This window comes from Bubalus kerabau, chromosome 4, assembly GCF_029407905.1.
Source record: "Bubalus kerabau isolate K-KA32 ecotype Philippines breed swamp buffalo chromosome 4, PCC_UOA_SB_1v2, whole genome shotgun sequence".
In the NCBI taxonomy this organism is placed as follows: domain Eukaryota; kingdom Metazoa; phylum Chordata; class Mammalia; order Artiodactyla; family Bovidae; genus Bubalus; species Bubalus kerabau.
In genome coordinates, this window is record NC_073627.1 from 83,533,726 (window position 1) to 83,560,455 (window position 26,730).

General features: G+C 37.9%; 1 protein-coding gene across 6 annotated transcripts in view; it reads left to right on the forward strand.

Annotated features, from left to right (window-relative positions):
• LOC129649902 (histone H2B 1/2-like) overlaps positions 1-24,677 on the forward strand; it is a 251,629-nt gene extending 226,952 nt beyond the window's left edge. For 2 of the 6 annotated variants that reach the window (XR_008713416.1, XM_055577873.1), the window contains 3 exons: positions 2,219-2,459; positions 2,899-3,370; positions 23,586-24,677. Coding sequence is in view for 2 of the 6 variants with exons in the window: in XM_055577873.1 (XP_055433848.1) it covers positions 2,219-2,459; positions 2,899-2,926 (269 nt within the window). In the remaining 4 variants the exon portion in view is untranslated. Of the gene's footprint in view, positions 1-1,479; positions 1,581-2,218; positions 2,717-2,898; positions 3,371-9,519; positions 9,581-9,885; positions 10,515-23,585 lie in introns of those variants that run through there. The other 4 variants (XR_008713417.1, XR_008713418.1, XR_008713419.1 and 1 more) reach the window with 3 other exon arrangements.
• Positions 24,678-26,730: the final 2,053 nt, after the last annotated feature.

Sequence of the window (26,730 nt, forward strand, 5' to 3'; positions counted from 1 at the left end):
GCAAGAATACTGGGTGAGTTGCCATTTGCTTCTCAAGGGGATCTTCCTGACCCAGGAATCAAAACGGTGTCTCCTGCATTGCAGCTGTCTCCTGTATGGGCAGGCAGATTCTTTACCGCTAAATTACCAGGGAAGGAATTGAGTGGTGATTCAGACAAGAAAGAAACTGTCTGCAATGCAGGAGACCTGAGTTCAGTCCTTGGGTTTAGAAGATCCCCTGGAGAAGGAAGTGGATACATACTCCAGTATTCTTGCCTGGAGAATTCTATGGACAGAGGACCTGGTGGGCTACAGTTCATAGGGTCAGAGTCAGACATGACTAAGTGACTAAAATTTCCTTTCTTTACCCAATGATTTAATGTAACTGGTACCAAATGAACTAGACCAGGCTCCCTTTATGGAATATGCTAACTGGCTAGGTTTCTTAAGTTCACGGAAGCTGACCTCTTTCTGTCCATTCCTTCCAGCTGTCCCTTTTGCTTGATTGTATTACTGTCCTGCATCTGTTTCTGGTCCCCCATATCCACACATCAACCTTCTTTGCACGTTTCAGGAGTGAGTGTTCTGTACCCTCCATGTGCACTGGTCTCCATCCTCTCACTGGGCACCACGATTCCAGCTGGCACACTACCTTGCAGCTTGTTTCCCCCCTTGGTTTCAGTACGCAAGTGCCAATATCTCCTGGCAGCTCTTTGAGCAGCCACTCGTTGTCAGCCTCCTTCTGATGCACGTGGCGCTCCCCTGAGTAGCCGTAAACTATTCCCAGCTGCCTCCTCTACTTCTGGGTCTTGCCAAAGTTTTCTTTATACCAGCCAAGTGTCTAATCTTCAGAAAATTACTTGATGACTGCAGATGGATCTTTATCCCTCATGAGCTTTGTCCTTTCTGAACCATCACCAAGCCCACACATGTGGAAAATTTAGGATGTAAAATGCCTATGAAGAATCTAGGTAGTGTTTTAAAATTGTAAGTGCAGCTATTAAAGGCAAACACACATGTTTCTGAAGTATGTTGTTCAGGAGCATTGACTTTTATGACCCCAAACCCCAGAATTTCTTTTCACTTTGTACTAATATGAAGGGGCAGGTATGCATTACAGGCTCACATTTCCTTTGAGAAGAATCAGTAGTGTAATTGCCAACACTGAATTTCACCCAGCCTGCTCAAGCTCATGGTATAGATGCTACAGAACTGAAGATGAGATAGCTCTGGAGTCAGAAAAACTTGGGACTGAGGCCAGAACCATCATAAACTAGCTAGGCTATCTTGAGAAGTGACTTAAATATCTTTATCTAGGTTTTCTCATATATAACAAAGGAAAGAGTAATTTGTAATTCATAATGCTGTCATAGGGATTAATTGAAGCTTTAAACATGTAGTGTGAATGAATCTGGACTCATAAATCCAGGGGTGGAAGAAAACAAGCTTTTTTCATTTGCTGTAACTGGTCATTTCTGATTCTGAACCCTTCTTCTCTAGGGCTAGGAGAGAGACAAAGATAAAAACTCAGTATCCTCTGTACCTGAAATACTCACTTTCCTTGAGCAGCAATATGTGCTCTTTGAGAATATCGTGCAGTGGTAAGATTTTGGCTCTTTTGTCTTGGGGGGAATGTTAGGTGTCTTGTCTAAGGTCATAGATTAACCCATACGGCCTCGGAGATGTCCATTGCCTCAGTATATGTGACCCCTTCAGATAACAGGATTCTCAAATTCTCTTTTCATTGCTCAGCTTGAGTGCTGAGTATTTGATATCCTTTAGAAGTTCATATCCAGCCCTTTTGCCCAGGGGGTAGGTTTTCTCTGCTCTCAGGATCCATAGAATTTTCTTTCTTTGTTTCTTACCCAAAACAAAGAAAACATTTTACTAATATAGGTATGGAGAGTTCCCTGCCTCTCCTAGTTGTTTAGTCTATATATACCAGTACCTTTTCCCCATGTTTCTCTAGGGAGCATCCAGCTTTATTTGCTTAGTAGGTGTGGAAATTCTGAACACAATCACTCTTCCCTGAACTTCTTTGAAGAAAGCAAACAAATTCTGTCATCAACCCTTGAATGAAAGTTGGGAGAAGTGTGCATTTGTTGTTGTTCTTGTTGCTTATTCACTCAGTTATGTCCCAACTCTTTTGCGATCCCAGGGACTGTCACCTGTCAGGCTTCTCTGTCCATGAGACTTTGCAGGCAAGAATACTGGAGTGTGTTGCCATTTCCTTTTCCAGGGGATCAAGTCCATCCGGACACTAGCATCTCGTCCAAGGCCATGGGAATCATGAACTCCTCTGTCAATGACATTTTCGAGCGCTTCGCTGGCGAGGCATCGCACCTGGCACATTACAACAAGCGCTCGACTATCACATCCAGGGAGATCCAGACCGCCATGCGCTTGCTGCTACCTGGGGAGCTGGCCAAGCACACCGTGTCCGAGGGCACGAAGGCTGTCACCAAGTATACCAGCTCCAAGTAAATATAATATGCCTAGCTGCTGTTAACAGAGAAGGCAATGGCACCCTACTCTAGTACTCTTGCCTGGAAAATCCCATGGACGGAGGGCCTGGTGGGCTGTAGTCCATGGGATCGCTAAGAATCAGACAGGACTGAGAGACTTCACTTTTACTTTCCCAACCCAGGAATCAAAACTGCATCTCTTGCATAGGCAGGTGGATCCTTTACCACTGTGCCACTTGAAAAGCCTGAAGTGGGCATTAAAAGGGGCAAAATGTCAGAAAAGAAACACCTAAATTAATACTCTAAATTATTATCCTGCCTCACATGTGAAAGCACAGTGACTGGTCCATAGTAGGTGCTCAAGAAACCAGAGCTGCTATTGACATTGAAAATGGGTTCTCTAATTCTTCTTTCTTTCCTCACAGAAATTGAATTTTCTTGTACCTCTCTGCAGAATATCTGATTCTGGGCAGTCATTTTGAGACAGTTGACTGGGGTCAGAAGAGCAGTCTGTGACTGTGGAACTGAGCAGATTTCATTGGAACAAAGTGATGGAGGGATGGAGAAGGATCCAACTCAAACTTTAGGTTTCCTGTATCCCATGGAGTCCAGCCACCTACAAGTCACAGTCTCTAAGACACCAGAGACGAGATCACTCTCCAGGGGACACTTAAGCCACTCACATAATCACCTGCTGGTACATTTTGGCTTGCTAAGCCTAATTCATTTGTGAAGAGTGCTAATGAGGATGGGCATTTGCTTGTGTGGACAGGCTAAGGATGGTCCAGCATCCTTAAGTGGTCAAAGGATAAGACGGTGATGGTTAGAAGAACCAAGATGTCATAGGGGCCAGACTGCTAAATATTATTGAGGAATGCCAACAGCAAGAATTCTGCAGAACACAGAAAATGTGATTGTCTCCTCGGGTAAGTAGCAGCAATTCATATTTATGTAGTGCTTTTCAGTTTTATAGCACTTTTATATACTATAATTTTCTCTTACACCCTTACGATATTTGTCTAAAAATATGTTAGTGGTTCTGATAATTTCTGCCTTATGGGTGAAAAAAAACCCACAAAAAAAAACCAAAAAAAAACCAAAACCAAAAATACAATGTTCAGAAGAAGTTACCTAAGCTCCACCAACTAAGAAACAGTTCAGAGGTCAAAAGAAGAGTGCTTTTTCCATGACACTCCACAGTCTCTTGAAATAAGTGGAAAAGATTCCTCTGCATCTAGTTTTTGATCTGCAATCTTAAGGTTGACAGGAGCTTTATATGCAATGGTGGCTTCTCAGAATTACTCCTTTATGAGACTTCTTAGTTGTTATATGGGACAATTACTGCTTTACAGAATTCTAAAAATTCAGATGAAAGGCTTTGTTTGATTCTTTAATGTTATTTGATATCTGGATCAATTTGTGTGCTTGACCATAGCGCACTCTCTCTCTCTCTCTTTTTTTCCCCACTGTTTGATCTTTTATCATGCCTAGACTAGTATCTTAACCTTGTCATGTTTTATTCATTATTTTCTATTTTGTATATTACTTTTAAATGAGAATCAGAAAGCATGGAGAAAAAATGATGTGGTTTTAAAAATAAGTCTTGCCACAAGCAAGTGAAACTGACTGGATTCTGATTGTATTATCTAGGATCTTTTTATTCAGTTCCTTAAAGACCCTTAAAGAATCTCAGAGCAGATATTCCATGTAATTCCCACTAAATACCTTGATCCTAAGTTGAGTCAGCTAGAACACCCTGTATTTCAACATAAAAAAGTCACTGAAGATGGTATGCCACGTTAACCACAGACACCATTTTTTAATTTTAAGAGATGCTCTGGAAAAGCAGTGAAGCAATGTACACTCACTTCTAGAGTATAGATCACTGATTAGTGACCTTATGATCACGCTTTGTTCCAACCCTGGGATAGTATTAATGCTAACAGGTTGTCTTCAAACTGGACTTAGAAAATTTAGTTTGCACTTCTATCTCTGTGATTCCTACGGGGTGATAGAGTGAAATGATAAAGTCACTCTGTTAATGAAAGATATCCAATAGCTTCACTTTCTTATACTTCAGGTTTTGTCTTTGACCTTGGCACTTTGAGTTTGAAATTTGTACTTCTCCCTAGCTAACTCGGACATGTTCTTCCATGTCCTACTACTCCAGGAGTACCTGAGCAACCTGACTGATGTTAGCATGGATGCCTTGGCATTCTGTTCTGATTCTCACTATCTGGCTGGTACTCTGCCTTCTCTGTGGGGAGAGCAGTGAGAAAGATTTCACTCAGGTCAGCCTTACCATGGGTGGAAGGTGCCGGTTAGAAATACTTCACCTTCAGTTGATACTGAATACTATCTTTGGACAAAAAGCCTAATGGAAATTGCCATGGAGTATCGTATCTATCAGGTAAAAGAAAAACAGCCCTAGCTAAGATGGGGTTTGAATCAAAGCATTCTCTAAAAGAGAAATATAAGTAAAGTGAGGCTGGGTTAAAAGAACACACTGCTTTTCTTCGATTAAATCATATACCTTGATCTGTGAGTCTGCTCAGTCTTATATTAGGAGATATGGGCCAATTTATGTTTATTTTATTTTTAATACTTTGGTATCTTTTACTCAATTGCAACTGTGATATAATCGTATAAACTACTGGGATTATACATTGGTATAATCTTCTCCAATGTAGCTAATGCTTCTTCCTTTTCCACCAAGTTCCAGAGTTGGAGCAAATTTCTATCTTTTATTGAGAAGCAAGGTAGGGAATGCACATTCATGTTCTTTAACAAAAGAATCAGTTCCACTGGAGGAGCCACAAAACATAGAGGCATTATCAACATGCCTACTCCATATATTTTTTTAAGTATAGTCAGTACAATGAAAACTCTATTGATTTGTTTATGAGCTCTGTCATCATAATAAAAAGTCAGGCTATTGGTTTGTATAATTGATGAAGTCCTGCCACTCAGTTTGCAGAACTATAATTATTACTTGCTCTTCAGCTAAAGAAGAATGGTTTCATATGTTACATTATGAAGCATTTTTGCTTTTTCAGTTAAAAGAGTAAAACAACACAAGTTAAACTGTCTTACAGGATAATCGCTATCATTAAAAACATCTTGAGATAGGAAGAGACTGGAGAGGCCATCAGTCAGTCCTTTTCCTTGCCTTATATTTACACCAAAACCTTCAGGAATGCTTTGATTGTACAAAACATTATTTTTATTTTTGCCTCACATATAATTTAATTGTTAATCTGTTACCCTTGGATGTGCCCCATCATTCTATTTGCTGTCTTGGATCGAGATATAGTGTATATCCTTAGAATGACACACTTAATATTAACCTCTTGTGTAGATGGAAGGCTACTTATATCCAAATAATATTGAATGATTATTAAAATAGTCCCTGAGCCTAGAAGTTTGCCTTCTAATAATCACACCAGAAAATTTCACTGTGACTTTGAAGATCCGCTAGTAAAACTATTTGTGTATGACCCCAAAGGTGCTTGTCGTATAGTTAAATATAATTCATTACTTCCCCAAGTCACTAATTAGAGCCAAGGGTCCTAGATTTAGGGTATGTGTCCTTAGTGAATGAAGAAGGGGATGTGGCTACTCTCTTCATCTCAGAGTGCCATTTGCTCTTTAGACATGAACTCTGCAGAAGCCTTGTTTCACTGCATTTTATGAGAAAGTTACATGCTTTTTGAATGTTTGAGATGTTCTCAGGACCCTCATCAGTATCAAGATCCTGCCATTTTGTAACTTAAAATGCCTTAAAAAATATGTTTTGGCTAATTTTTCCCCTGGTTTCTTCTTCACAGTCTTTACACTCCCTCTAGAGATTGTAGCTTGTGTGTGGCATGGTTACCTACACATATAGAAAGGGTTCACATGTATGATTCCATGATGATTTTTTATTCCATCTGTTAGCTAATGGTACCTTTCTATTATTTGCTAATATCACCTTATCGTTCTTATTCGATTCAATGTACATTTGGTACCTAATCTTTTTTTTTCTTTCATGCAACTTTTCGTTGATCCTTCTCCAGCTGAATAGGTTTGTATTCGTGATCATTTTTATACATTACTTGAACCTTTTCAAGTTTATCTCATCTTGTTATTTCTTTTTTTTTTTAATTTTATTTTATTTTTTAAACTTTACATAATTGTATTAGTTTTGCCAAATATCAAAATGAATCCACCACAGGTATACATGTGTTCCCCATCCTGAACCCTCCTCCCTCCTCCTTCCCCATTCCATCCCTCCGGGTCATCCCAGTGCACCAGCCCCAAGCATCCAGTATCATGCATCGAACCTGGACTGGCAACTCGTTTCATACATGATATTTTACATGTTTCAATGCCATTCTCCCAAATCCTCCCACCCTCTCCCTCTCTCTCAGAGTCCATAAGACTGTTCTATACATCAGTGTCTCTTTTGCTGTCTCGTACACAGGGTTATTGTTACCATCTTTCTAAATTCCATATATATGCATTAGTATACTGTATTGGTGTTTTTCTTTCTAAAGAAGACATACAGATGGCTAACAAACACATGAAAAGATGCTCAACATCACTCATTATCAGAGAAATGCAAATCAAAACCACTGTGAGGTACCATTTCACACCAGTCAGAATGGCTGCGATCCAAAAGTCTACAAGCAATAAATGCTGGAGAGGGTGTGGAGAAAAGGGAACCCTCTTACATTGTTGGTGGGAATGCAAACTAGTACAGCCACTATGGAGAACAGTGTGGAGAGTCCTTAAAAAACTGGAAATAGACCTGCCTTATGATCCAGCAATCCCACTGCTGGGCATACACACTGAGGAAACCAGAAGGGAAAGACACACGTGTACTCCAATGTTCATCGCAGCACTGTTTATAATAGCCAGGACATGGAAGCAACCTAGATGTCCATCAGCAGATGAATGGATAAGAAAGCTGTGGTACATATACACAATGGAGTATTACTCAGACATTAAAAAGAATACATTTGAATCGGTTCTAATGAGGTGGATGAAACTGGAGCCTATTATACAGAGTGAAGTAAGCCAGAAAGAAAAACATCTTGTTATTTCTTGCCCTATAAGTCAAATCTTTCTTTTTCCTTTTATATGTTTGCTCTGTCCTGCTTGGTACTGACTCTTAATTGATTATGTCCCGTGATTTAAAGCATTTCTTTCCACCTCTTCATGTAGATCATTATTAACTGCTTAAAAATTAGGACAGGTTAATTTTTGCTTCCATTATTTTTCCAGCCACTTAAGATTTTGCAAGTCATTGCTTCTCTAGGTTTCTTGTCCTTCTTATGAGTTATCCTATGAAGCAAATTTTTACACTAACGATGCACAAAATGTGTTAGCTAGAACTCACTGGTTAAATTGAGTCCAGCCTTTAGATTTAATATATATCTAAGGAAATCAGTTTAGCTTGCTCAGACTTACCTATGTAGAACATTTATGACTTATTTGTTAATGCAATCTTTTAGTAAGATTTTAAAAGCCACGTGTGTATACGTGTGTGACAGAGATAGAACTTTATTGATTCCCCTGCTCAGTGATGATTGCCGTTATCATCCTTGTCCTTTTTAGAAAAGGTCATATCAACAAATAATAGTCCTTGGAAAACAAACAAAATGCTTGATAGGGATGATCAATGCCCAAATAGAGCAAATACTTAACTAGTTCCGAAATAACTGCTCTTCTAAGGTCTTGTCATCATCCTGAGATGACAGGTACAGCCTGGCTTGCATTTATTCTATGTGAGTGTGAAGTCACAGACATCTATCAAGTCTGAATAGTTACGGCTTCATTAGCGATAAGTGAACGAAGGACAATATGCAGAGCCACGTGTTCAATGAGGAACAGAATCCTCCTTTTTATTTATCCTATTTTGATTAAGTTATAAATATAGAAAAATCTCTATTGTTCAATCGATCCAATGTAACATTTACAGTACCTACTAAGTGCAGAGCATTATGCTAAGCCTGGAATAATACAAATATTGTTCATGTTAATGATCACGTGGAATTTTACCTCTTTCCTCAGCAATGTTACCCTCGTTGTAATCGTCACCTGATAAAATATGACACGTTACTGTTTCTTCTATTCTCACCACCTCACTGAGTATTTCAGTATTCATTCCTAATGGCTTGTAAGAGTGCCTGGTATACACTATATGTTTAACAAATATTAGTTAAATAAGCACATCAGTTCCACCATATTCTGTTGGTCACGAGGGTGCAGGAGGGACTATACAAGTGTTATACAAGGGTCTGAAGGTCTTTGTGGGAAATCCTGGCTATGGCAAACAGCATCCATATACTCATAAAATTATCTACCACATCACATTTTCCACACGTGTGACCTCTCCACCTAGTGGAAAACACTAAAGGGCAGTCTACCAGAGCCATGCCCTCCTTGTTTACATGTACTTTCTTTTATTCCCTCTCAGGAAGGATTTCTTAGAAGAACCAGTACATGTAGAAGTCAGAATGTGATACCTATCATAGTACATCATAGTACTTCATACTTAGGGTAACTTTTTCTCTCTCCCTTCTGACCCCGATCAATGCTTAGCTGTCACTCACCATCTCTTATCTCCCATATCTAGTCCACCAACAAATTTAAGCAAATAAACCCGCTTCACAGCTCTGGAATCCATTTACTGCCTAGTTTAAGCTACCACATCTCTTTATTGAACCATCTGCATGAGCCTCAGCATTGTTTTCCTGGCCACAAGTTGTTTCTCCCTCCAGTTCATTGTTTGGGGATAGTCAGAGTTAGTGTTTCACAATGCAATTTCATTAATGTCTTTCCTATGTAAAGTCCTTCAGTAATTAATATAAGGAACAAAATCTTTGCCAAAATCTGTATGCTTTAAATTTTCTAGCTTCTTTCTTCATTCCCTAGATGGTATTTTGCCCCCTTGCCCTTCTTTTTCTGTGTTTCAGCCCAACTGTCACTTCTGTGGTTTTTGAATGTTCCCATGTTCTTTCTTAACTTGAGCCCCCAGTACAGGATTTTTCTCCCCACCTTTTGACCTAGTTAATCCCTCTCCATCTCTCAGATGTTGGCCAATTTGTCTTCTCTTCGTGTGAGTTGTTCTGATCCTTGGACTTAGATTTTCCGTGAGTATTCTCTCAACATTTAGTATATTTTTTCTTCATGTGACTCAATACATTATAATTTTTACATATATATATATATAAATAAATATATATATAACTCATTTATATACTCGAATATGTAACTCATTTATAATTATGTATTTGTGTGATTTATTTTGATTATTTTATTTGTCTTTACTGGACTGTAAGCTTCATAAGTCAGGTATGCATCTAGATTTTATTGGATTTCCAAAGTACATAGTAGTGCTTCAAACTATTATATAAATAACTGACTGAATAAAATTTGTTTCATTTTCTTCTCTTAGGAGGAAAGCAGATCTATCACTGGAGAAATGTGTTTTTTATTTTCCCTTTCATTTATAAATTCTCGTGATTGTGAATCATGAAAATGCCCTTTCTGTGGTTTGACTCCATCCATCAGATAAGAACTATACCCTTAGGGAAACAATAAGGAACAAGTCAAAACCAATTAATGTGCAAAATATTACCATGGCAAATCTCCACTATAGTCTTCATCTTATCTTTTTCCTTTCTTGATAATACTTTTTCATCTATTATTTTCAGAATGAAAGCTATTCATGATTTCCCTTCTTTTTTGTCTAAGCAAGAGAAGAGTTGGTATACTAAAAGAGATTGGATTATGTTGAACATTAGAAGCAAAATACCTGCATACAGATCCTTTGAGTGAGATTAAAACAACTTCTTCACAGTAACATTGTTTTGTAAAATTTCTATTCTATTCCAGCCACTGTTTTAGGGACTTCATCTCATATATCTCAATAAATGTCATAAGAAATCTTTGAAAACCTTATCAAATATTTCTGTTGTAGAGAGAAAGAAAGAAAGACTCAGAACATTAGGTAACTTCCTTAACATCACTCTAGTTTAATATAGGGCCTCCCAGGTGACTCAGTGGTAAAAAATAAATAAATAAATAAAAATCCTCTTGCCAGTGCAAGTTCAATCTCTGGGCCCTATGTTGGAAAGATCTCCTGGAGAAGGAAATGACAGCTCACTCCAGTATTCTTGCCTGAGAAATCTCATGGACAGAGGAACCTAGAGGGCTACAATCCATGGGGTCACAAAAGAGTTGGCCACGACTGAGCAACTAAACAACAATCATTTGGGGAAGGGATCAGAGTCTTCATCCTTTTCCACTGTGTGCAGACTAGCTGGCTGCATTGTTCTCCTTTTCTGATATTGTCTTGTTTGTGTAGCCTAGTCACAAGTCTGATGTGGAGAAAGGGTCTTGATATCCTTTAATCACATACTCATCATTTCCCTACCCTTAATCCAAGAAAAGGATGAACATGTTAAGCAAGGTTGCTGCTGCTGCTAAGTTGCTTCAGTCGTGTCTGACTCTGTGCGACCCCATAGACGGCAGCCCACCAGGCTCCCCCGTCCCTGGGATTCTCCAGGCAAGAACACTGGAGTGGGTTGCCATTTCCTTCTCCAATGCAGGAAGATGAAAAGTGAAAGTGAAGTCGCTCCGTTGTGTCTGACTCTTAGCGACCCCATGGACTGCAGCCTACCAGGTTAGGGGTTAACATATAACTCGGTTCTAAGGTCAAGAGGCTGCTTATTTCCATGACTTTCCCCCACATGGCCAAAATGTTATCCTGTAATCTTACCTACTTGAGATCTTCAGGTTAAATGATTGACCTTGAATTTCTCTTTCCAATCCAAATTCTGTTGCAAATCATCCACTTCAAGTGGTGAGATCCTTGAGTGTTACTTAGTAGATCCCAAATAATTTCTAAACTGTATCTCACACTGTTCTCCATAGTGGCTGTACTAGTTTGCATTCCCACCAACAGTTTAAGAGGGTTCCCTTTTCTCCACACCCTCTGCCTTATTATCCAGCAATCCCACTGCTGGGCATACACACTGAGGAAACCAGAAGGGAAAGAGACACGTGTACCCCAATGTTCATCGCAGCACTGTTTATAATAGCCAGGACATGGAAGCAACCTAGATGTCCATTAGCAGATGAATGGATAAGAAAGGTGTGGTACATATACACAATGGAGTATTACTCAGCCATTAAAAAGAATACATTTGAATCAGTTCTAATGAGGTGGATGAAACTGGAGCCTATTATACAGAGTGAAGTAAGCCAGAAAGAAAAACACCAATACAGTATACTAACGCATATATATGGAATTTAGAAAGATGGTAACAATAACCCTGTGTACAAGACAGCAAAAGAGACACTGATGTATAGATCAGTCTTTTGGACTCTGTTGGAGAGTGAGAGGGTGGGGAGATTTGGGAGAATGGCATTGAAACATGTATAATATCATGTATGAAACGAGTTGCCAGTCCAGGTTCGACGCACGATACTGGATGCTTGGGGCTGGTGCACTGGGATGACCCAGAGGGATGGTATGGGGAGGGAGGAGGGAGGAGGGTTCAGGATGGGGAGCACATGTATACCTGTGGCGGATTCATTTCGATGTTTGGCAAAACTAATACAATATTGTAAAGTTTAAAAATAAAATAAAATTAAACTTAAAAAAAAAACTATATCTCATTACTGAAGTCTTTGTGTGTGTGTGTGTGTGTGCTTAGTTGGTTAGTCATGTCTGACTCTTTGCCACCCCATGGACTGTAGCCTGCAAGGCTCCTCTGTCCATGGGGATTCTCCAGGCAAGAATTCTGGAGTGGGTTGCCATGCCCTCCTCCAGGGGATCTTCCCAACCCAGGAATCGAATTCAGGTCTCCTGCATTGCAGGCAGATTCTTTACTGTCTGAGAAGTCTCTGCTGCTGCTGCTAAGTCACTTCAGTCGTGTCCGACTCTGTGCGACCCCATAGATGGCAGCCCACCAGGCTCCCCTGTCCCTGGGATTCTCCAGGCAAGAACACTGGAGTGGGTTGCCATTTCCTTCTCCAATGCATGAAAGTGAAAAGTGAAAGTGAAGTTGCTCAGTCGTGTCAGACTCCTTGCGACCCCATGGACTGCAACCTACCAGGCTCCTCCATCCATGGGGTTTTCCAGGCAAGAGTACTGGAGTGGGGTGCCTGTCTCTAGGGGTTATTAAACCTTTTGTACTAGTTCATTTGATTGTTGTTTTTCTGTTGTGAAAAACTGGGTATATTTACCTTATATGACATTGTGCAAAGGACTTGTACCAATATTCACAGTCTCAAGACATTATAGAGTTTTCTTCCTTAAAAGATGTAACAAGGGACAGAGAAGTCAACTTCTCCAGTGTTACAGTTTCTTTAGAGTAATTATAGTACTCTGAATCACTAAAGATTCCTTTTATCCCTAACAGACTCTCTTTTCTCTTTCCCCAGAGACTTAGTTCATACATCTACTAGGCAGTCACCAGGAAAAGTTGTTTTTCAAATGACAGAAATAAGCAGAACTCTCAAATTCATGGATATGGCACAAGAGAGAATTTGGGTAGCCCCTAGCAATGCTTCTTGTTGTAATTGAAAATCTGGCACCGTACTTTTTCAGGGAATCATACTAAAGGATGAAATAAAGGGATATTTCTAAACCACTGATGAACTGGCAAAGTGTCTAGTTAGCCACAAGCGCAAGAAGAGGAATCGAATGTGTCTGTACAGATGTAGACTGTAAGGACTTTGATGAAACTAATTAAAATGAATTTTCCCTTGGCATGGATATCCATATAAGATATTTATCTTCCATTTTGGAGGAAGCTAAACAAAGTCAAGTCAAATAATTTACTGCTTTTTCCCTGTGTGAGCTTGCAAAACTTGGCAGTAAGAACAGATCAAGAGGCCACTCCAAGCTTCTCTCACCTAGTAAGAAGAGTGGTGTCCTGAGAAAATATGTGAATCCTAGAGACTTGCATCTCTGGATTCAGGTCTTATCTATGCAACTTGGATCTATTATCCTGGAAATATTAAATGGCTTCATTACCCTTCATTACCTTTTCTGACTCTTCCAAGATGGTTACATGATTTGAGCTAGGTCGGTACACATATTATCATAATTATACATTAATTTGCCCATTTTTCTTTCAAGTTTCTAAATTCTATGAAAGAAAGGATAATGCCCATCTTTTCATATTGCACTTGAAGGTTCTTTTCTGTGACTGGAAATAGTATGTGTCCAGCAAATACTGGTTGAATGATTAATATTTTAGAACATAAAATGGTGTCTGGTGCTTAATAGATATTTGAAAATTCAGAGGTCTTTTTCCTTTTTGTATCCTTCCCTTGCACCTGAACTATGTTAAAAGAAAAAAAAAATTACATCCAAATTGGCCATATTGATTACTTTCCTATAGTCTTAAAATCCAAACCTACATTTCTCTACCCTGAGTTTGGATGCTGGGGTTGGGACCCTGAAAACTACATTTCTTAAGACTTCTTGCCAAACGGCCTCTGGTAGTTTCAGTCACTAAGAGACACCAGATGGAGACTGAAAGGCGGGAGAAGGGCAGCAGGTACCTTCTCACTGTTGCCTTCCTCTTGTCAGTAATTCTTTGGCAGAAGTAATTACCTGCAGGTTCTTTCGGGCTCATGTCCTCTCAAAGGTAGTACCTCCTACTCATAGGTCTAAACAGCAGTTGTCTCTAGATTTTCTTCCTTGAGCTTTTAAATTTTAGCAGTTTCACTTCTTCCTTTTTGTTTCCCAAGCAATGTAGATGATAGCCACTTTCTGAAATTACTGTCTGTGGTTTTATCAGTGCTGCTTTTAGACTCTTAACTTTTCAACACCTATGGGATCAATTTTCCATAAATTAAATTTCTTTCTGCTGAAAGATCTGATAAGGCTTTGGTTTCCCTGAATGGATCCTGATTGAGATAATGTGCTACTGTGACTACATACACACAAAATTTAACAATGTCCACAAATAAGTGCTCATGTATTGAATGTATTGAATTCTGCCCATTTGTCTGACAACAGGTCCATATTTGGAAAATCTAAAGATGAATAGGTATAGCCTGTGTCCAAAGGAAGTAAGAGCCTAGTGGGAGAGCAAAAAAGTCTGATCAAACCAGTTTATCACAGAGTTTACAGATGTATGTACAGAGTGCTAAGGACAAATAGAACATTGAAAATTAGCAGAATCATGGCAGATAAGAAAGATAATGTTATTAGAAATTTTGAAGGAGTTAGTGGAAAGTGGTTAAAGGATTTTGAATGGAATTTACAGAAAATATTGACATATATACATGAGACTACAGATAGATTTATTAAATAATATTTTTATTTTGCCATGGTCAACAAATAAATATCAAAAAGTTAATATGTTGAGACTTAGAATGTTCCCTTTAAATAAAGAAAGTAGATAAACTCTTTCCTTTTAGTAAATGCTTCCGTATTTTACTTCAGAGCTCTACTTCACTAAACAAGATTTATTAGAGTTTTTAAAAAAATAACAGACTAGTCTGAGAAGTGAATAAACTAATTTTAAATGAATTATGACTTCTGTACAATCTTTGGATAAGAAGGACCACTGGTAAGCATAGCCTCTTTATGAAGACAGAAACACAACAAAACCTGTATGGACCAACTGAGCAATAATCATAGGCTTGACTTGAAGGTTGTATGTCCTGCGCTTTAATTCATGCCCTGAAAATGGACTTAACTCCTTGGAGTCATCCCCTTGACCAAGCTACAAGAGGTAGAGAGGCTAAGTGATATTCAAGATGTTGTCCAAGAGAAAGTGCTGATATCCTTTGCCAAGTGGAGTCTTCTGTAGCATATTACGTGCATGCTCAGCTGTGTCCAACTCTTTGCGAACCTTTGGACTCTAGCCCACCATGCTCCTTTGTCCATGGAATTTTCCAGGCAAAAATACTGGAGTGGGTTGCCATTTCCTTCTCCAGGGGAGGGATTGGACCCACATATCTTGCATTTCCTGCTGTTTCTTTACCACTGAGCCACCTGGGAAGCCATCCTGTAGTATTAAAAATGTCTGGATTTTGGAACTGAGGTGGGACAATATGAGTGATGGATGCTATTACTTTCTACTTTCCCATTGAATCTCCTAATAACTAAGACTCTGCTTTTAAACATCTAACTATGATGAATAACAAATTTAGCTAACCAATGGTTAAGGATACAAACAACAAGTTTATTTCCACCGCTGAAATCATTAAGTCACATAAGCTCGGCTTTTGGTCTGAAGATATACATCATGACATAATTTGGAGAGGCTGAGGTTTTGGGTCTTTAGCCCAGAAAAAACAAAGGCCAATATTATTTATTAAATCACCCATCCTGATGACCTCTTCTGAAGCTGATCATCTGCAAAGACCTATTTCAGAAAAGAGTCACATTCATAGGTACTGGAAGTTAGGACTTCAGCATCTTTTGGGAGACACAGTTCAGCACACAACATGGAATAAATCTAAAAGAATAAGCACAAAAATTTAATTGTCTCTTTAACATAAAAAGAGAATCCTCAGTGCGGAAAAAGTATATAAGAGCCAGCATAAGAAAAATATTTTGTTCCAAGTCTGTATCAGTTTAATATCAACTGTGTTTTGGTGGGCAGGGGGTGGGGTACATGCACACTAGCTTTTTCCACTGAGAAGACCTAGAAACAGTATGAATCCATAGCCCAAGTATATACAGCATATTTAGCATATTATATTTACCTCCCAAAGCATATGTACATCTGCAAATGAACCAGTTATCAAAGAAAATTTAAGCGTAAATAGTGTGGTTCAACTGCAGAAAACTCTCTAATAGGCACCATCTGTCTTTATTTTTCAAACGCATTTGACTGGGCTCCTTAGCTTTACAGTACTTTTCTCATTTGGTACTTGACATCAGTCCTGTTTAAATACCTCAACTCAGTAAAGTCTGGAAACAGATTTAATTGGATGCGCAGATCAATATCAGGGACAGAACAGAAAACTTTCAGGGCCTAAAGCAGGCATTGCACTAGGCTATGGTAAAGAATTCACAAGTTTAGATCAAAAAGTGTTAGCTTTCTCAGTATTTAAAAGCTACCCTCCCCAAATGCTATTTGAAAAAATAATAGAAAATGTGGGGGAAATAATTTAACTTTTAAAAAGTCAATGTACCTTTGAATAGATTTGCAAAATATTGCCTGGGTTTTTCTTCACATAGTAACCCTCAGGAATAAATAAGTGTAAACTTTGAACCCTTGTGAGTCATTCAGTCTAAACAGCTTCAAGAAAATGTCTGATTGCATTTATGCACATAGTTTGATAATAAATTATTTGTTACTTGCAACAGTCTATGCCCCAGTTGACCACAAATACATAGAAAAAGTTGTGAATGACAAAATCAAATACATTTTAATCAGCTGCTGAGGGAAGAGAATAGTGCTGGAACAGGCGTAGTTCTTTATTGCAATGATGAATATGGTAACTTATTTTACATGTTAAAGAAACAAGAATAACAAAGCTTGCTGGGCAAACAGTAAGTTAGCCTATCCCAGTGTGCTTCAATAAAAGAACTGAAGAAGCAATTCAAGAAATGTATTCAAGAGGGAAACAGTCTTTTAATATTAACTAATGCTAATTATAGGTAGCTCACATTATCATATGCAGCAATAGAACCTTTACTGATTACTGATTAGTATAGTCTTTTCTCACATCTGAATCATCATTGTAATTATTTTGCACCTTTATTTTGTACAGTTAACATTTTCCCTTAAAATGTTTTTGCAATACTTTTCAGTCAGTTCAGTGCTCAGTCACGTCCGACTCTTTGCGGCCCATGGACTGCAGCACGCCACGATTACCTCCATCACCAATTCCCGGAGCTTGCTCAAACTCATGTCCAGTCAGTCAGTGATGCCATCCAACCATCTCATCCTCTGTAGTCCCCTTCTCCTCCTGCCTTCAATCTTTCCCAGCATCAGGGTCTTTTCCAATAGGTCAGTTCTTTGCATCAGGTGGCCAAAGTATTAGAGTTTCAGCTTCAGCATCAGTCCTCCAAAGAATATTTGGGACTGATTTCCTTTAGGATTGACTGGTTGGATCTTGCAGTCCAAGGGACTCTTGAGTCTTCTCCAACACCACAGTTCGAAAGCATCAATTCTTCAGTGCTCAACTTTCTTTATGGGCCAATTCTCACATCCATACATGACTACTGAAAAAACCATAGCATTGACTAGATGGACCTTTGTTGACAAAATGATGTCTCTGCTTTTTAATATGCTGTCTGGGTTGGTCAAGCTTTTCTTCCAAGGAATGAGCATCTTTTAATTTCATGGATCCTATCATCATCTGAAGTGATTTTGGAGCCCAAGAAAATAAATTCTGTCACTGTTTCCATTGTTTCCCCATCCATTTGCCATGAAGTGATGGGACCAGATGCCATGATCTTAGTTTTCTGAATGTTGAGTTTTAAGCTAGCTTTTCCACTCTCCTCTTTCACTTTCATCAAGAGGCCCTTCAGTTCCCCTTCACTTTCTGCCATGTGGGTGGTGTCATTTGCATATCTGAGGTTATTGATATTTCTCCTGGCAATCTTGATTCCAGCTTGCGCTTCCTCCAGTCCAGCATTTTGCATGATGTACTCTGCATATAAGTTAAATAAGCAGGATGTCAATATATAAACTTGACATACACCTTTCCCAATTTGGAACCAGTCTGTTGTTCCATGTCCAGTTCTAACTGTTACTTCTTGACCTGCATACAGATTTCTCAGGAGGTAGCTAAGGTGGTCTGGTATTCCCATCTCTTTAAAAATGTTCCACAGTTTGCTGTGATCCACAGTCAAAAACTTTAGCATAGTCAATAAAGCAGAAGTAGATGTTTTTCTGGAACTCTCTTGCTTTTTCTATGACCCAACAGATGTTGGCAATTTGATTTCTGGTTCCTCTCTCTTTTCTGAATACAGCTTGAACATCTGGAAGTTCTCAGTTCATGTACTGTTGAAGCCTGGCTTAGAGAATTTTGAGCATTTCTTTGCTAGCATGTGAGATGAGTGCAGTTGTGTGGTAGTTTGAACTTTCTTTGGGATTGCCCTTCTTTGGTATTGGAATGAAAACTGACCTTTTCCAGTCCTGTGGCCACTGCTGAGTTTTCCCAATTTGCTGGCATATTGAGTGCAGCACTTTCACAGCATCATCTTTTAGGATTTGAAATAGCTCAACTGGAATTCCATCACCTCCACTAACTTTGTAATGATGCTTCCTAAGGCCCACTTGACTTTGAATTCCAGGATGTCTGGCTCTAGGTGAATGATCACACCACTGTGGTTATCTGAGTTATCAGGATCTTTTTTGTATAGTTCTTCTGTGTATTCTTGTCACCTTTTCTTAATATCTTCTGCTTCTGTTAGGTCCAAATCATTCCTGCCCTTTATTGTGCCCATATTTGCATGAAATGTTCTCTTGGTATCTCTCATTTTTTGAAGAGATGTCTAGTCTTTCCCATTCTATTGTTTTCCTTTATTTGTTTGCATAGATCACTGAGTAAGGCTTATTCAGTTCAGTTCAGTTCAGTTCAGTCACTCAGTCGTGTCTGACTCTTTGCGACCCCATGAATCTCAGCACACCAGGCCTCCCTTTCCATCACCAACTCCCGGAGTTCACTCAGACTCACGTCCATCGAGTCAGTGATGCCATCCAGCCATCTCATCCTCTGTCGTCCCCTTCTCCTGCTGCTCCCAATCCCTCCCAGCATCAGAGTCTTTTCCAATGAGTCAACTCTTCACATGAGGTGGCCAAAGTACTGGAGTTTCAGCTTCAGCATTATTCCTTCCAAAGAAATCCCAGGGCTGATCTCCTTCAGAATGGACTGGTTGGATCTCCTTGCAGTCCAAGGGACTCTCAAGAGTCTTCTCCAACACCACAGTTCAAAAGCATCAATTCTTCAGCACTCAGCCTTCTTCACAGTCCAACTCTCACATCCATACATGACCACTGGAAAAACCATAGCCTTGATTAGATGGACCTTAGCAAAGTAATGTCTCTGCTTTTCAATATGCTATCTAGGTTGGTCATAACTTTCCTTCCAAGGAGTAAGCGTCTTTTAATTTCATGGCTGCAGTCACCATCTGCAGTGATTTTGGAGCCCAAAAATATAAAGTCTGACACTGTTTCCACTGTTTCCCCATCTATTTCCCATGAAGTGATGGGACCAGATAGCATGATCTTCGTTTTCTGAATGTTGAGCTTTAAGCCAACTTTTTCACTCTCCACTTTCACTTTCATCAAGAGCTTATTAATATCCAACATTTATTGAGCTTACGGAAATGGCAACCTACTCCAATGTTCTTGCTTGGGAAACCCCATGGACAGAGGGACCCAGAGGGTTACAGTCTATGGGGTCGCAAAAATGTCAGACACAACTAAGCTACTAAACAACAGCATCATGTATCAAGCCTTCCTTAAAATGATTTACATATATTCTTTTTTTATGATATTATTCATGTTTTAATGCCATTCTCCCAAATCATCCCCCACTCCCTCTCCCATAGAGTCCAAAAGACTGTTCTATACACCTGTGTCTCTTTTGCTGTCTCGCATACAGGGTTGTTGTTACCATCTTTCTAAATTCCATATATATGCCTTAGTATACTGTATTGGTGTTTTTCTTTCTGGCTTACTTCACTCTGTATAATCGGCTCCAGTTTCATCCACCTCATTAGAACTGATTCAAATATATTCTTTTTAATGGCTGAGTAATACTCCATTGTGTATATGTACCACAGCTTTCTTATCCATTCATCTGCTGATGGACATCTAGGTTGCTTCCATGTCCTGGCTATTATAAACAGTGCTGCGATGAACATTGGGGTACACGTGTCTCTTTCCCTTCTGGTTTCCTCAGTGTGTATGCCCAGCAGTGGGATTGCTGGATCATAAGGCAGTTCTATTTCCAGTTTTTTAAGGAATCTCCACACTGTTCTCCATAGTGGCTGTACTAGTTTGCATTCCCACCAACAGTGTAAGAGGGTTCCCTTTTCTCCACACCTTCTCCAGCATTTATTGCTTGTAGACTTTTGGATCGCAGCCATTCTGAGTGGCATGAAATGGTACCTCATTGTGGTTTTGATTTGCATTTCTCTGATAATGAGTGATGTTGAGCATCTTTTCATGTGTTTGTTAGCCATCTGTATGTCTTCTTTGGAGAAATGTCTATTTAGTTCTTTGGCCCTGATGAACATAGATGCAAAAATCCTTAATAAAAATCTAGCAATCAGAATCCAACAACAGATTAAAAAGATCATACACCATGACCAAGTGGGCTTTATCCCAGGGTTGCAAGAATTCTTCAATATCTGCAAATCAATCAATGTAATACACCACATTAACAAATTGAAAAATAAAATCCATATGATTATCTCAATCGATGCAGAGAAAGCCTTTGATAAAATTCAACATCCATTTATGATAAAAACTTTCCAGAGAGCAGGAATAGAAGGAACATACCTCTACATATATTCTTAAGTTGTCTCCAAATCAATCTTCTATAAGAGGTGCTATTTTGTTTACCTTATAAATTGAGGACGCTGAAGTATGGAAAATATAAGTAACTTGTTGAAGTTCATCCAAACTCAGGCAATGTGAGGTGACCTACTAAGAGCAAGACTGGAATTTAACAAATCTATGAATACCTCGTACATATCACCTACAGCACTTCCCAGAGCAAGTGACCCCAAAACTGTGGTAGGTGAGCTGTTTCTTGACAGATAAGGAGATGTTTTCCAAGTTGATAGTTTGGGTGAAGACTCTTCAGGCACAAGTAATCAAAGAGACCAAGCAGAAGAAAACTGACAGTGACTTTATTTTATTGATGTCAATTCATAAGATATACATTTCTATTAAATATTAAAATTTTTATATGAAACAGTAATATTGTAACTGTATATAACTCTTTGTTCATTTTCTACTAAGGAAAGACACAGAGGAGAGTTTTAACTGTACTATGTTTATGCACATCGTATAGTTAACCTTTCAACAATGTAAAATTTGAACAGTATTGGTTCACTTATATGTGGATTTTTTCCAAGAGTAAATATTGCAGTCCTATGCAGTCTGTGGTTGGTTGAATTGGAAGATGTGGAACCACAGATACTGAGAGCTGACTGTAAATAATATGGGGATTTTTCGCTGTTCAGGAGTCAGTGCCCCAAACCTCATATTGTTCAATGGTTAGTTGTATACTGAGTGTAGAATATTTAGACTGTAGTTTATTTGGAATAGAATCACAGTTACATTATGATTTTAATGATCTTGGTTGTTATGTATGGTGACAGCTGATTAGTTGAAGGCTTAGACTTGGAGAAATCCTAGAGCTTTGGAATTAATTCCGTGACATTATTATGAGACCTTTACCCTTATATTGCACAATGTGTAAACTTACCAAACCAGTAGATTATTATGAGTCAGTAGTGCTCGGACTGCTGTAAATGCATAGGCCAGAGGCTAGGATTCATTTGGGTGATGAAAGGCATAATTGACAATCTAAATAATAGAGACTACATTGATTTTTAGCCCTATGCTGAAATGAGTCTGCATGATTGCAGTGGGTAAAAAGCCAAAACTAATTGCCGTTGATCAAGTTGTCTACTTTTACTACTAGGACTGATTAGCATGGTGGTCGTTATTAATGCTATCATCTAAAATAACTTCCTTCTGATTTTTAGGGCTAATTAGGGCCAATATGATTGAAGTAGTTACTAATTACTGGTGTCCAGTAAATTTCTGATCATTATTGAAACCACTGTAAAACAAGAAATCCATTACTTGAGGAATGGAAAAATGAAAAAAGAACTTTTCTGTGTAATGAGGCCCAAAATAATTAATAATCGCATTAATGTCAAAATGCTTTGGGAGGAATTTGGAAGTATTGACAATTGGTTCATCAGCAACATGTCTACATATTCTCTAGACTATCATGCAATTAACACAATGATTTCAATGTCCTCATAACCACAGATAAATATGGAATAGTTTTAGTGTGCATTTAATAGAGAAAATATTAGTTTAAATAAAAAAATCTGCTAATACCTTGCTTAACTGATAACATAATTAAGAAACAAGTATTCAAACATTATTTCCAATCTTTTCAAATACTTTTTTATATTTCAAATAGAAATATAATACTCCAAGGATTTTAAGGCAATTTGGAGAATTATTATCTTTGTGTGTGTGTAGTCAAACACACATGCACATCTATTGTTCATATTTAAGAAGGGGAATTGGCATGTCTGAGCTTACAAGTCATCCAATGAGGAATAATAAAGTAAAGTAAATTTGTTTTATGGGGCTATAATCAAGTCTTAAAACTGAATCATATTCTTTCCACAGATAGAACATCATGGGAATTATTAAAGGACCCCAAACTAATAGCCATCCTAGTAAGACTTATAAAATAATAGCAATACATAATTTCATCCTCTTTCAATATTGTGCTATAGTAATTGAAATGTCACTGAGCATTGATTTCCCCAAAAGCACCAAGAAATATATGAAGAAAAGGCTCAGAGTAAATGTTCTTCCCAAATGGAAGGTAAATGAGAAGGCTAGAAGTGGTAATGGGTATTTCAGAAATTAAGACAAGTTTAAAGCACTGGTTTGAGGGCAATGTGAAGTTTGAGTGATTACAACAAGCCTTATTCTATGTATATAAAATCTTCTTTCATATAATAATCATACTGGTATTGGGGGAATTTTCTGCACAGGTATTTAGCATATAACTGTGGTGGTCAAACTAAGGCATACACCATTTGAACTTGTATATTTTAATGCACATGAGTGTGTGCTAAATCGCTTCAGTCATATCTGACTCTTTACGACTCTATGGGCTGTAGCCCAGCAGTCTCCTTGGTCCATGGGATTTTCCAGGCAAGAATACTGAAGTGGGTTGCCACGCCCTCCTCCTGGGGATCTTCCTGATCTGCATCTCATTGTCAGGTGGGTTCTTTACCACCAGTGTGCCACCTGGAAAATCCATTTTAATGCACACTTAAGCCTTAATGTGGTAATGATATGGCATCCTATTTGATAATTTTGTTCTTTATTTATTAAACAACTCTCAAGTGGATTAAAAGAGTTAATATTGCTTCTTTCTTCTGATATATAGTCTCAGTTCAGTTCATTTCAGTCGCTCAGTCTTGTCCGACTCTTTGCGACCCCATGAAACGCAGCACGCCTGGCCTCTGTGTCCATCACCAACTCCCGGAGTTCACTCAGACTCATGTCCATCGAGTCGGTGATGCCATCCAGCCATCTCATCCTCTGTTGTCCCCTTCTCCTCCTGCCCCCAATCCCTCCCAGCATCAGAGTCTTTTCCAATGAGTCAACTCTTCGCATGAGATGGCCAAAGTACTGGAGTTTCAGCTTCAGCATCATTCCTTCCAAAGAACACCCAGGACTGATCTCCTTTTAGAATGGACTGGTTGGATCTCATTGCTATATTGTTTTCAGGTATACAACATAGTGATTCCATTTTAAGTTATTGTATAGTAAAACATTGGCTATATGCTCTGTACTATACAATATATCCTTGTAGCTAATTTATTTTATACACTGTAATTTGTACTCTCAGTCTTCTTCCTTTTTCATGCCCTTCCACTTGCCCTCTCCCACTGGTAACCACTAGTTTGTACTCTATAACTGTAAGTCTGTTTCTGTTTGTTATAATCATTTATTTTAAAGATTCTACATATAAGTGATAGAGTATTTGTCCGTATCTCTCTTTCTCACTAAGGATAATGCCCTATAGGCCTATCCATGTTTTTGAAAATGGAAGAATTTCATTCTTTTTGATGGCTGAGTAGTGCTCATTGTATATCTTCTTTACTCAATCATCTGTTGATGGACACTTGTATTGTTTCAATATTTAAGCTATTTTAATGATGATATGAACACTGGAGTGTATTTATCTTTTGAATGTTGTGCTTTCATTTTATTTTAGACATATACCCAGGACCAGAATGGATTTGTCATATATGGCCTTTATTGTGTTGGATTGTATTCCCTCTGTACTCACCTTGTTGAGAGTTTCTATTATAAGTGGATGGTATATTTCATCAAATGCTTTTTATGTATCTTTTGGAATGATCACGTGATTTTATTTTTATCCTTCACTTTAAGTTGTATCACATTGCAGTTGTTGAACTATTCTGATATCCCTGGAATAAATCCCACTTGATTGGGTATATGATCCTCTTAATGTATTGTTGAGTTTGGTTTGTCAATTTTATTGAAGATTTTTACATCTACTTTCACCAAAATTGTTAGCCTGTAATTTTTTTTTTTTTTTTTTGGTGGTGTGTTTGTATGAGAAGAGTTAACACTGGTCTCATAAAGTAAATTTGGGTTCTTTTTTCCTTCAGTTTTTTGAAAGAGTTTGAAATGAATAGACATTAGATCTTTGAATGTTTGGTGGAACTCATAAGTGAAGCTCTTTGGTCTTGGAGTTTCATTTGTTAGGAGTTTTTGGATTACTGATTCAGTCTCTTCACAAATGATGGGTCTGTTCTGATTTTCTAATACTTCATGATTCAGTCGTATAAGATTGTATATTTTCAGGAATGTATCCATTTCTTCTAGGTTGCCCGTTTGTTGGTACATGATTGTTCATAGTCATCTCTTTTGTATTTCCATGGTGTTAATTGTAACTTCTTTCACTTCTAATATTAATTATTTAAGTCCATTCCCTTTTTTCTTGGTTAGTCTGTTTAAAGGTTTGTTAGCTTTATTTTTTCAAAGAAAAATATATTGAACTTTTTATCTTTTCTATTACTTTATTCTCTGTTTTACATACTTTCATTGTGATTTTTATTATTTCCTGCTTTCTCTTAACTTAGGGCTTAATTTGTTTTTCTAGTTCCTTTATGCAGAAAGTTAGGTTGATTATTTGGGACTTTGTTTATTGAGAAAGGCCTGTTTTGCTAAGAACTTTCTTCTTTTTTTTTTAATTTTATTTTATTTTTAAACTTTACAAAATTGTATTAGTTATGCCAAATATCATAATGAATCTGCCACAGGTATACATGTGTTCCCCATCCTGAACCCTCCTCCCTCCTCCCTCCCCATACCATCCCTCTGGGTCGTCCCAGTGCACTAGAACTTTCTTCTTAAAACTGCTTTTGCTGCATTCTATAGATTTGGAATGTTTTATTTTAATTATTATTTGTTTTGATGTATTTTTATTTTTTTTAATTTCATTATTGACCCTTTGGTTGTTGACTATCATGTTTAATCTCCATGTATTTGTATTTTTTCCAGTTTCTTTCTTATAATTTTTAGTTGCATACTATTGTGGTCAAAAACATATTTGATATGATTTCAGTCCTCTTAGATTTATTGATACTTCTTTTGTGGCTTAATATGTGATCTGTTCTGGAGAATGTTTATGGGCATTTCAGAAGAATGTGATTCTGCTGTTCCCCAGTATTTTTAAAGAGTTGTGTATGTTTTAATATATTTTTAGAGCTTATAATTGCTATCTGTTAATAGATTGTCTAAGGCTGCTTACACCGTATTTGGAACCAGACCCCCAAAACACGGGGTTTTAATTATCTCAGTTAAGTAAAAGTCAAAGTATAAGCTTACTGATGTTTGCTTTCTTCAGAGCATCTGATTTTACCCTATGTGCTAAAGGCATCAATGGTTGGTTGATTGATGATTAATTTAATCTGAGCTACTGAGCCATATTAGAGAAAATGACACCACAAAGCAGATTGATATCACTATAAATTCATGATCACTAGCTTCAGGTCCAAACATTGCCTCACAGTTCCACTATATTTCTGTTTTCAACTTGTTCTCATTTTTATGACTGTTTTAAAGTTTGTCATTTTTCTTAGATTTCTGGCAACCTCTTCCCATCAAACCCAATATGCCATTGCTATTAGTATATGACCTCACTTTTTACTGTATAAAGAATAGAAAGCCATCAGAAGGAAATGCTTTCAATGTTTTGTTATCAAGCCTACAGTCTACCAATATCCCCATCTAACGTGTAAAGGGATTGAAATAGTGACTGGCACATAGTAATCACTAAACAGAAACCATCATCATCACTATCATCTTATCATTTTTATTATACTAGTCAGTGTTTTATTATGTATATATTATTATTTTTCATCTTGTTATTAAGTTTTTCTTAATCACTTAACTTGTCCTTCCAACCATATTCTTTATTGAGTTTTCAAAAATATTATGTTATTATTTGATCCCTATCCTCTTTTTCCTTTTCAGTTGGATTGTTAAATACAATT